Below are 11,573 nucleotides of genomic sequence, written 5' to 3' on the forward strand. Positions count from 1 at the left end.
CCCCCTGAAGCAGTAGTAGTTCGAGACTCGGAAGGCAACTCGGTTAGAATTGATGTCAGTTATCCGCGGCTCCCTCCTAAGTGCGTAAACTGTGGGAAATTTGGTCATCTCCTTAACCGCTGCTTCCAACCTCTTGCAAGGAAAACTCCTCCTCTAAATCCTCAAAAGAAAAAAGGGGAAAAGAAAGTGGCAACCACCACTACTACCATCCCTCTTGCGGAACAGAATGAAGTCCCAGTCTCTGTCGAGGTTATCTTACAGCCTCAGTCTGAGCCTACTGCTGACCCTCGTAGCTCTTCTCTTCCTCCTGCAAAGGCAAAGAAGAAGAAGAAGAAGAATAGGCAGAGATCTCGCTCTAGAGCCCTAGGAAGAAGCGCCTCGCAGGTTGAGCGTCTAAATTCAGAAGTTCCTTCTCTCAGGGAAGAGACTTTGTCTCAAAAGTCCTTGGATTTCCCTGCTGAGATACAGCAACTTTCAGATGTTAACACCTCATCCATTCCTCCGACATCTAAGGCTCCTCCTGAAGTTCCATCCCAAGAGGATCCAGATTCTGTTTGCTGACCAAGCACTCTCGTTGGACTCGCAGAGCGATGAGGCAGGAAGCTTTGTGGAAGGCTAACAACATCAACTCCTTTGACTCTCATTCTCTGTTTCAAGCCCGAAGTTTCTTCTCGGGCAAGAAGCGATCTCAATAGCTCTGGTTCAATCTCCCCCTAACGTTTGTAAATATGAAGATGTTTTTCTGGAATGTTAGAGGACTATGTAATAAGGATCGGCAGAAGTTTGTGAGGAGTTGGGTGAATGCTAATAATGTAACAGTTGGGGCTTTCATCGAAACTCATACTCGTCTGGATAATGTAGTAGAAGTAATCAGTAGTACACTTCCGGGTTGGAGGTTTGATAGCAACCTTTGTCAGTCTTCAGGTGGCAGAATCATTGTTGTGTGGAATCCAGTAATCTCGTTGCTGGTACTCAAGAGGTCAGCACAAGTGATGTTTTGTAATATTTACGATCAGGGATCATCGACTTCTCTTTCCGCAGCCTTCGTCTACGCTTACAACACTGAGAGCCAAAGACATCAGCTGTGGCGGGAGCTCAAGGAAATATGTGATCATCGTCTAACTCAAACCGTTCCTTTCATTGCGTTAGGGGATTTTAACCAAATCCTTCTCGCAACGGAACACTACTCAATCACCTCATACCCACTTCCGGTGAGAGGTATGTGCGATCTTCAAGACTGTCTCACCCAGTGTGACCTTGCGGATGTAGAGGGGAGAGGAACTTTCTATACTTGGTCGAACAACAGATCAGAGGATCCTATTATACGGAAGTTAGATAGGGCATTGGGTAATCCAAAGTGGAGGGAATCCTTCCCGGATGTTGTGGCGTACTACGGCGTTCCAGGAGAGTCCGATCACTGCCCATGTATTGTGGATCTTGACTCCCAGCCAGAGGTCAGGCATTCACGATTCATGTATTTTCCCTTCCTCGCTACTCACCCTAAGTTTCTTCAAACGATAGAAGAAGCCTGGAATCTCGAGATACAGATAGGGTCTCATCTCTTCTCTCTATCAAAGAAATTAAAGAATGTTCGGTCAGCTTGTAGAAAACTCAACAAGGAGGGTTTCAGCAACATTCAACAGAGGACTAAGGAGGCGTGGGCTAGCCTTCAGGAAGCTCAAGTGAATCTTATGACCGATCCTTCTCCTCAGCGATTTCGAGAGGAGTTTGTAGCTCGCAAGAACTGGCGTTTCTTTGAGGTGGCTCAGGAGATCTTCTTCTGCAGAAAGTCGAGAATCAGATGGCTACATGAAGGAGATGCAAATACCATGTTCTTCTTCAAAGCAGTCTTAGCTCATCAAGCGAGGAACGCAATCAGGTATCTCATGACAGTCCATGATCAGAAAATTGTAAACAAGTTTCAGATTGTTGGCATGGTGTTGGCGTATTATCAGAACCTTCTTGGCTCAGTCAATCCAGGGGTAATACCGATGGAAGTGGAGGAACTTCAGAGGATATATCGTTATCGCTGTCCTGTCTCTCTGCACTCGTCTTTCCTTGACATTCCTTCTGATGAGGAGATTACTGCTACTCTCCTTGCAATGCCTAGAAGCAAGGCTCCAGGACCAGATGGATTTTCAGTGGAATTCTATAAAGAAGCCTGGTCTATTGTTGGTCCTCAAACGGTTGCAGCGGTCAAAGAGTTCTTTATCTCAGGCCGACTACACTCAGGGATCAACGCTACAGCTATTGCTCTAATACCTAAGATCACGGGTGCGGACAGATTGCACTTATTCCGTCCTATTGCTCTCTGTTCTACAACCTATAAGGTTATCTCCCGGATTCTCAAGAAACGACTTCAGTTGTTTGTAGCAGAGGTGGTTCAGAGGAACCAGGTTGGCTTCATCAAGGGCAGATTGCTATGTGAAAACGTCCTGCTGGCGTCGGAGCTTGTCTCTGATTTTCACAAGATCGGCACTACATCTCGGGAGTGTCTCAAAGTGGATCTTACGAAGGCGTATGATAATCTCAACTGGGACTTCTTGCTCAATATTCTTCATGCAATCGAGTTACCTTTGGTCTTCATTGATTACATCAAGCAGTGTGTCACAACAACCTCATATAGTATGGTCATCAATGGTGAGTTGCATGGTTTTTTTAAGGGGAAGCAGGGTTTAAGACAGGGGGACCCTATTTCCTCGCTTCTCTTTGTTCTGGCTATGGACGCTTTATCAAAAAAGTTGGATCAGGGGGCCATCAATGGTATCTTCTTGGTGCCTCCCTCTTGTGATGCTCCTTTCATCACGCATCTCAGCTTCGCGGATGACATACTCATTTTCTTTGATGGTTCGCAACATTCTCTGATGGGTATTCTGGGCATCCTCGACGAGTTTAAAGCAGCGTCGGGCCTAAGCATTAGCAGGGAGAAAACGGAGGTTATGATAGATGGAGGTTCTCCGGCAAGATGTAAGAGTCTAGCTGATGCCTCTGGGATCTCACAGGGCGCTTTACCGATCCGCTATCTTGGGGTTCCACTATCTTCGAAGAAACTTTCTGATTCGGACTATCAGCCTCTCTTGGACAAGATTACAATGCGGTTCAATTCTTGGACAGCTAGGCATCTCTCCTTTGCAGGAAGATATCAGCTTATACAGATGGTTATCTACTCTATGATCACCTTCTGGGCCTCAATTTTCATGCTCCCAAATAAGTGTATCCAGGCCATTGAGAAAATGTGCAATGCTTTTCTTTGGCGAGGCTCTACGACTTCAGCTAGAGGAGCTAAGGTCTCCTGGGATTCTGTCTGCACGCCCAAGGAAGTTGGGGGTCTCGGACTTAAGAGATTGGCTGACTGGAACACAGTTCTTGGGCTGAAGCTCATCTGGCTGATCTTTGCGGCGGGGGGATCCTTGTGGGTCTCTTGGGTTCTTAGACATCTCATAGGCGATACTAACTTCTGGGAGGTTGATGCCTCTGCTGGTGGGAGTTGGATTTGGAAAAGCCTATGTAAATTGAGAATTATTGCTCGGCCTTTCATTGTATGTGAGGTTGCCTCAGGAATATCAGCAAGTTTTTGGTATGATAACTGGCTGGGGATGGGTCCCTTGATTGATCTCCTTGGACCTACGGCTCCGGCTATATCGGGCTTGTCTATTGATGCTTCCGTTTCAGAAGCTATAAGAGGAGCAGAGTGGTGGGTTTCTCGTTTTCGAAGTCGCAACCCAATCATTCTCTTCCTTAAGCGCAGTCTGCCAGACCTCTCTTCTATTATTAACTCGGGTGAGGATGATCGGTATCTATGGAAAACGGCTTCGGGGTCTCCAAAGGATACTTTCTCCACATCAGAAACATGGAAGACTCTTCATCCACAAGGTAACTCAGTGTTTTGGTGTAAGCAGGTCTGGTTCACTGGACGTATTCCTAAGCACGCATTCATCACTTGGATCACTGCTCGAGACAGACTAGTCACCAAAGACAGAATGATAGCACGGGGTATCTTAGTGCCGCCGACTTGCATTCTCTGTAACGCAGGTGATGAAACCAGACAGCATTTGTTCTTCGATTGCTCCTTCTCTTCTGCTGTGTGGTCTTTCTTCTGTAATAGGCTCCATCTCTTTCCGCCGACTCTCTTTGAGGATGCATTGAGATGGTTGAAAGACCCCACAAGAGACAAGAACATCCTGCTCATCATAAGGCTCCTCTTTCAAGCTACCATTTATCACATTTGGAAAGAACGCAACTCCAGGCTTCATCAAGGGTCAGCTCGCCAGTCAGATGCAATCATTGTGGAGATTAAGCAGCTTGTTCAGCTTCGACTTGATCCCCTCTCCTGGAACCAGCAACACCTCCCCGGGCTCACTCTCCTCTCGTCTTGGTTTCAGGTTTTTTGAGAAGGTTGTTTCTCCTTCTTCTAATTAGCAATCTTGTAATTTTTTGGGTTTAGATTGCTACTCTAATTGGGTCTCGGCTTTGGCCTCCCCTTTTGGGCGCCTTTTTTCCTTTTTGTAATGGGCCGGCCTCTTTTGGTATTATATAATATGGAATTTTAAAGGAAAAAAAAAATTGCAAAAAGAGTTTTCTTTTGCTTCTTTTAATTTGTTAAAATAACACCATCTTATTAACCATCTTATTAAATAATGGTTTTCGCATCACTAAAAACCTTCAACCTGGTTTAATTGTTCATCAAACTAAAAATATGATATTTTGACATGTTAATACGGGGATATGACCATTAGAAAGTTACTTTTTCAATTAGTTTTAGAGAAAATAAAAAAAACTTTCAAATTAGCATTCATTTACACTTTAAATTTTAAAGTTATTTAACTAGCATATTAAACATTCAAGTTGGCTTTTGTATCACTAAAAACTTTCGATGTGGTTTATTTGCTCATCGAGAAAAAATGTGACTTGTTAACTTGTTAACATGGTGATGTGTGGATTTTTTATTTTTATTAATATTTAATTATATTTAATCATATTTAATCATAACCTATATAAATCATAGATATTTAGTTAATATAAGTAATTAACATTAAATAAAATAGTAAGTAAAAATATTTTCTAAAACATAAAAAGGATTATATTTTTCTAAAAATTAATTACTTTTATTTTTTAACCAAAAATCTCTTAAATTTTCATAAGAGTTAAGTGAATGCTAATTTGATTTATTTACTTAAAAATTGAGATTATTTTTAATTATAATTTTCCGAAAATTTTATTTTTTAAATATATTTTCAATTATAAAATTAATAAATAAAATTAAATACTTTAAAATAATTTTTTAATAATAACTTTAGTTAATTATTTTAGAAAATCAAATAAAAGTTCAAAAAGTTTTCTATTTTTTCATATATTTTTTTCTAAATCGATATCATTGTTTGCGGCAAGATCTTTGACATTTTGATGACGACAATGATGATTTTAAATAAATATATCAAAAGTAATGGTATAATTTTTTTTTTGAAACTATAAATTAATTTTATTTAAATGCCAATTTTCTGAAAATCAATAAATAATTTCAGAAAATGTTTAATAAATATATCAAAATCAGCATTCACTTAACTCAATAGAAATGTTTAGAACCTTTTGACTTATAAAATTGAAATAAATTAGTTTTAGAAAAAATAAAATCCTTTTCAAATTTAAGAAAATATTATGAATTTTATACAAATTGATTTTCTAGTTTTTATATGTTTATTTATTGTTAATTGCTTATATCAATTAAATATTTATGATTTAGATGTGTCATAATTAAATATAATTAAATATTAATAAAACAAAAAAAAAACCTGACATATCATTGTATTAACATGTCAAAATATCATATTTTGGCTTGATGAACAATTAAACTAGGTTGAAAGTTTTTAGTGATGCGAAAACCATAATCATCTTAACTAGAGCTTGTGGCTTGGTGGAGATTAATTTGAGGGTAAAAACCTAATATGGTGAAGCCACTAAGATTCGAGTTTCGACCACTAGAGAATTAATATTTCAGCATCGCCAAGGATAAAAAACCGACACGTGACAGCACATGACTAGCATGTACACTTCTGTGGAGCCATGATATCCACGTATAATTAAAAAAAAAAACCATTATCATCAACCATATCATATACTCTCTTCTCAATACAGACAAAAACTGGTAAAGCTCTATTTATAGCCATTGTTTGTGTCTACAAAAGGAGAGAAACCTAAGAAACCTAAGAACAACAAGGAGTCCAAGCTGAAGCAGTGAGTATAGACAAATCTTTCCATCCAAGCTTAAGCGTACCATTATCATCAACCAATGTATACCCATCTGATGGAAACATTCCCAGCAAAAGCTTCGCTTGCGTAGCTGCATTCCCAGCCAATGATATCCCTTTGAAACCGCATTGCTGAATCTTCTCCCTCCAGCTCTCAAACTTCAACTCACCGCTCCTCCTCGACGGTCCTCCAACAGCTAAAACATTCCTTATCTCTTTAGACAGTAGCTGCTGCTCCACCACATACCTCTCTTCACTCTCTTCTCCGTAGCTAGCTCCTAAAGAATCAAACAGCGCCGAGTAGTAATGTATTGCCTCCACAAATCTTCCTAAGAAAGAACCAGCATGGCTGAGGTCTTGTTCCACTACTGTCACCACTTTAGGAGCTAATCTGTTCATAACACAAAAAAAAACACTTTTCAACATCTGAGCAACTTTATAATTAAAGAATGATAAAAGATAGTCCCTCTGTTTTCTATTACTTGGCACTTTAGCTTACAAATACATTTTCTATACAAAAACATTATCTATCTAACTACAACTCACCCAATAAAAACACACACATAATATAAAAATAATAATTTAGTATTAAAAATTAATAAGTTTTACATTGAAAACCGAAATTATCATCTAATTTGAAACAATATTTTTCTTCTAAAATATAGTATATAAGAAAACTGGTAGGTAGCAAGTGTTTATATACCTTTGGAGTAAGCAGAGAGTGTGTGTATCAGAGCCAGTAACATCATAAAGAGAATGTTGAAGCCAGTGAACAGCAACAGCTTCTCTTTTCCTCACATTGAGTCTCTCAGCATCCAAGTTACCAACTTTCTCAGCTAAAGGACAGAACTCAAAAGGCAAGCAGAGCTTATCAGCAAAATCCGAAAGACGTTTCCCAGTAGCCTGAAGAGCTTCCAAGGAGGTACCAAGTCCCGTGAGACGCACGCGAGGAGGTCCACCTGGTCTAGAAGCAAGTATGTGAAACAAACCAGGCCACTGAAGTCCCTGCATGATGTCCAAATCGATGATGTGGACACTGTCCTCTCTCTCAAACGCTTCTTGAATCGCTTGGTTAGCTGTAAAGTGCGAGAACTTCACCAAAGGGCTTATCCTGTTAAACACCTGGAACGCGGAGACCATCTTCGAGCTGTGAGTCTGCGGTGAAGGCAACGCGGCGTAGATACCGAGACAGGAGTTGAGTAAGCGAGCTGAGATTGCTTCGGAGAAGTAAGCGGCGACTCTTTGCGGGGATGTTCCGTATGGAGTCGAGAGGTGAGAGATCTCGAGGAGGAGTTTGTTTGCTTCTTGGAGGTTGTCAGCCGAGACAGCTTCAGCGCATTGTAGGAGCAGTGTGAGAAGATGTAAACCTTCCTCGTCTTGGTTCTGTCTCTTGGTCTCTTGTTTTCTCTCTAGTAATGTCTCTGCGGTGGTGGTTACTGTCTCAGGCAGTGGAGAGATCTCCCTTTCTTGAAGAATGAGAGAACGGAGTCTGTACTCGAGGAGAGCGCTGAGGTTAGGGTTGCAAGGGAAGATGATGTCTCTGACGTGTTGGAGAAGCTGAGGGATGGAGATGGAAGTTGAGGAGTTGATTAAGTCTCTGATGATGGTGTCCACCCAGACTGTAGGTGGCTGAGTAGTTGCGTCGATAGGTGGTGGTGGTGGTGGTGGTGGGAGAGAAGGCATAACACGGCGAGGAGGAGAAGGACGTTGGTTGTTGTTTAAGGAAGACATCTCGGAAGCTAATCTCTTTCTCACCATAACTGAAATAGTAGTAGGAGGAGGAGGAGGAGTACAAGTGAAGGGGAGTGTGTTATATTTGGAAGGGAGTGTGTTGGAGAAGGATGATTCCCCGAAGAAAGCGGAGAGCTTAGTGGTGGTGGTGGTGGAGTGGACGAGAGGACAGTACTGGCAGTATCTATCTAACTCGTCTTCCTCCTTTTCAATTATTGTGAGTGTCGCTTCGTTACTACATTTAATGACTCTTACTAACACCTCTACTCATATTAATAATTTAGCTCATTTTCCGGTTCTGCCGTCTACAATATGCTTTTCTAATAATCGACAAAAGGACTTGAGTATATTTTGATTATTAGCTTGATTTTTGTATTGTTGACCCCATCGTTGGGTCCTACAGTGTGACCAAGAAATTAGATTCTACATACCAAGGTCCACAACCGTCATTTCCAACTCTAGGACCCCGTGACTCCCCCCGTGCATCAGATTCGTTCTAAACCGGACGGATTAAAGATTAGTTATATTATATAGTTCACCGTTCAGTAATTTGTGAGCTCAACGAAGGAAAGATGGATAGAAAAATCTAACTTCTAAAGGTTGTTATGTGATTAGGCCTGGGCAAATATCCATAAATTTTGGTTAGAACAAAAAAAAATACGGATATCTGTAATTTTACAAAGCAAATCATAAAAAATCACAAATACTTATTTTTTCAGTTACTAATATCCGATCTGATCGGTTATATATGCACATATATACATATATTTAAAAAATTATATAAAACTTTATAAATATTATATTTATATAATATTGACAAAAAGTTATTTATTAAATCTATTAAATTAGTTATTAGAATTTTAAAAGGTACAAAACATTTTATTTTTGTACTACAATATTTTTAGAGTATTTTATTATTTTTTATTTTATTCGTACGAATCGAACAGAATATCCGGTTAAAAGTTTAAAGTTTTATGAATATAAAGGATATCACATATCTGGATAGCAATAGATCAAATCATATTATATAATTGATTATTCCTATAAAACAAATTAGATTACAACTATTTTCAAAAATCGGATTATTAGATCCAGTGAAACCACTCATTTTATGTTTTTTCTCAGAGGAACTAAAATAGTTTAGAATAAGGGTTTTTTGGTTCAACAAATGTTCTTAGGATTAATTTTTAAAAAAATCAACGATTCTTTTCTACAAATTTATGAATGTTTTTACCTTGTAAATGAAACTGAATATTAATTAGCCGAACAGAATATGTATATATAATATTGATTTATTATTTATAATTCCCTCCGTTTCTTAAAGAGTGTCGTTGTGACATTTTTCACACAGATTAAGAAAGTTGTTGAAATATATGTAAGTTGTAATTAATTATACCTCTTTGACCAATAGTATTTTAGATAAATAAAATTATTTATAAAATCAATGCAGTTTGCAATTAATTTTCAGCTGAAAGTTAGTATAATTTACATTGGAATTGTAAAGTGACACTCTTTGTGTAACAAGAAAATGAGCTCAGAGTGACACTTATTATGAAACAGAGGGAGTATAAATAAAAGAAAATGAGTAAAGAGATGCACACCACAGTTCCCCATGTGATCTGAAACTAGTGTTTCAAATTTTGCTTCCATCTCCATCATCTATCATCTTTACCCATTTGTCCGTTTTTTAACAATTGTCTTTTTCCTAAAAAGTGTTACTACTGTTACTCCCTCAGTTTTTTAAAGATGTATGTTTTGATGTTTTCACACATATAAAGAAAACACATTAACTATACATCATTTTTAGAAATTATCAAATTCCAATGCATTTTAACCAATAGTCTTTCAATAAATTCAATCAATTTTATTGAAATTTACAATTTTTGTATAGGAAACATAAAAAATACATCTTTGTGAAACAATTTATTTTTCTAAAACATCTATCTTTAAAAAACAGAGGGAGTATTATTTATATTTTTCGACATGTTTGGCTGACAGATCTTTAAACTTGACATTTTATTTGTTAAATTTGATTTGTTCGTTATCAATTATTCATTATTCATTTTGATACAATCAAAAAATTTATATATCAATAAGTTTTCCAATCAAAGAAAATATCCAAAATCAATATCTGCTAAAAATGAAATAAATCACAAATACAAAAAAATAAGAGTTTGATATTCGCTCCGCTCTGTATCTTATACAAATAGAAGTATATTTATAACTAAATAAAGAGTTGTAAATGTATAATTTTATGTAATTATTATTTTAACATATAATTTTAGTAATATAATTTATAAAATTACTTATAAGAGTACTAAATTAAGAAAAAAAATATAAAATATTTATAAAACTACTTCTAAAATTTGTGTTTGATTAAAGAATTAATTAATTTCAAAATTTATGAAACATATAATTTTTTATATTATGTAAAAGATATTTTTGGGAAAAAACTTGTATAGTTTTTTTAAACTACTTGTACTAAACAAAGTGAATGAGATATACATAAATATCGTAAATATTCGCATATATCTGTAATTTTTTCGGATATCCAAAAATCTAGATACCCATATTTTTCTAAAGCAAAAAAATGGAAAAATCAGATATCCATAAACTATAAAGCAAATCACAAATATTTAAATTTACGGTACTATCCGCTCCCACGCCTACTACTCCACATGGCCAATAATAATAAAAGCATGACCTTGAGCATGGCAGTGAACCCTAAGATAAAAATCATCCACAATTTTTACGATCATATTTCCCCGTTAATAACTTAAAATTCTATTATTTTCACAACAAAAACACACGGCTCAATCCCGGATTTATTAATTGAGGATTTAAAAAAAATTGTAACTTTAATTTTTGTATTAATTACAAAGTGTTTTTGTTTACGTGTCAATCCCTAAGTCTTCTTATTGTTGATGTGGAATCAATAGAAAAAATTTAGCCAAACATTAGTCTAATATTATTAAGCTGTAGCGAAATATATTCTGACCGAATAATTAACGATCCAATATATTGCTGATTTTGTAAGTAATATTTTCATCAAAACTTAAAACATACATTAAAAATAAAAGAATGATATTGGTCCGGAAAAAAGTCTCTCTCTCTAGATTAAAGCTCCAACTTCTCTATTAGCTTCAGATCATTGTCGTTGCTCTGACCGACGTCGGTGGGCTTTCTCAGCCACGGCGTCGGTCAGATCCTGTTAGATTTCTTTGTTCTTTATCTTTGCATGTGTAGATCCTTTTGTTTCAGCTAAGTTTCTTCCATTCTAAGATCTTGATCAACATCGATGCTTTCTTGTTGGAATATGGTTCGGGGTTTGGTGCTTGCATGTCCTTCCCGTGATCCTTGATCTTCCTTGTTAAGTTGTTGATCTATTTGGTTTCTAAGGCCTTGGATTTGGATCTCGGGATCTGGTCATCTCCGACTTCGTTAGCGTTTCTCTGCCTCGGATCATCGCCGGTTTGTAGCGTTGTTATGATAGAGAAGTTTTTGGGTCTCGGAGGATGGCTTATCCTTGTTTCGATGCGACGGTGCGACTATTGCGGTGGTTGGTTTAACCGGCATGTTCAAAGGATTTGGAGCTTC

General features: G+C 37.4%; 1 protein-coding gene across 1 annotated transcript; it reads right to left on the reverse strand.

Annotated features, from left to right (window-relative positions):
* Nucleotides 1-6,077: 6,077 nt before the first annotated feature.
* On the reverse strand, nucleotides 6,078-8,426 carry LOC108851206 (protein SCARECROW). Its single transcript, XM_057008372.1, has 3 exons — nucleotides 8,408-8,426; nucleotides 6,949-8,239; nucleotides 6,078-6,636 (listed from the first exon to the last, which is right to left on the reverse strand). Exons 1-3 carry the CDS (start codon nucleotides 8,424-8,426, stop codon nucleotides 6,201-6,203), a joined length of 1,746 nt encoding a protein of 581 aa, XP_056864352.1. The 3' UTR covers nucleotides 6,078-6,200.
* Between the last annotated feature and the right edge of the window lie 3,147 nt (nucleotides 8,427-11,573).

This window comes from Raphanus sativus, chromosome 4 (assembly GCF_000801105.2).
Source record: "Raphanus sativus cultivar WK10039 chromosome 4, ASM80110v3, whole genome shotgun sequence".
Taxonomy (NCBI): domain Eukaryota; kingdom Viridiplantae; phylum Streptophyta; class Magnoliopsida; order Brassicales; family Brassicaceae; genus Raphanus; species Raphanus sativus.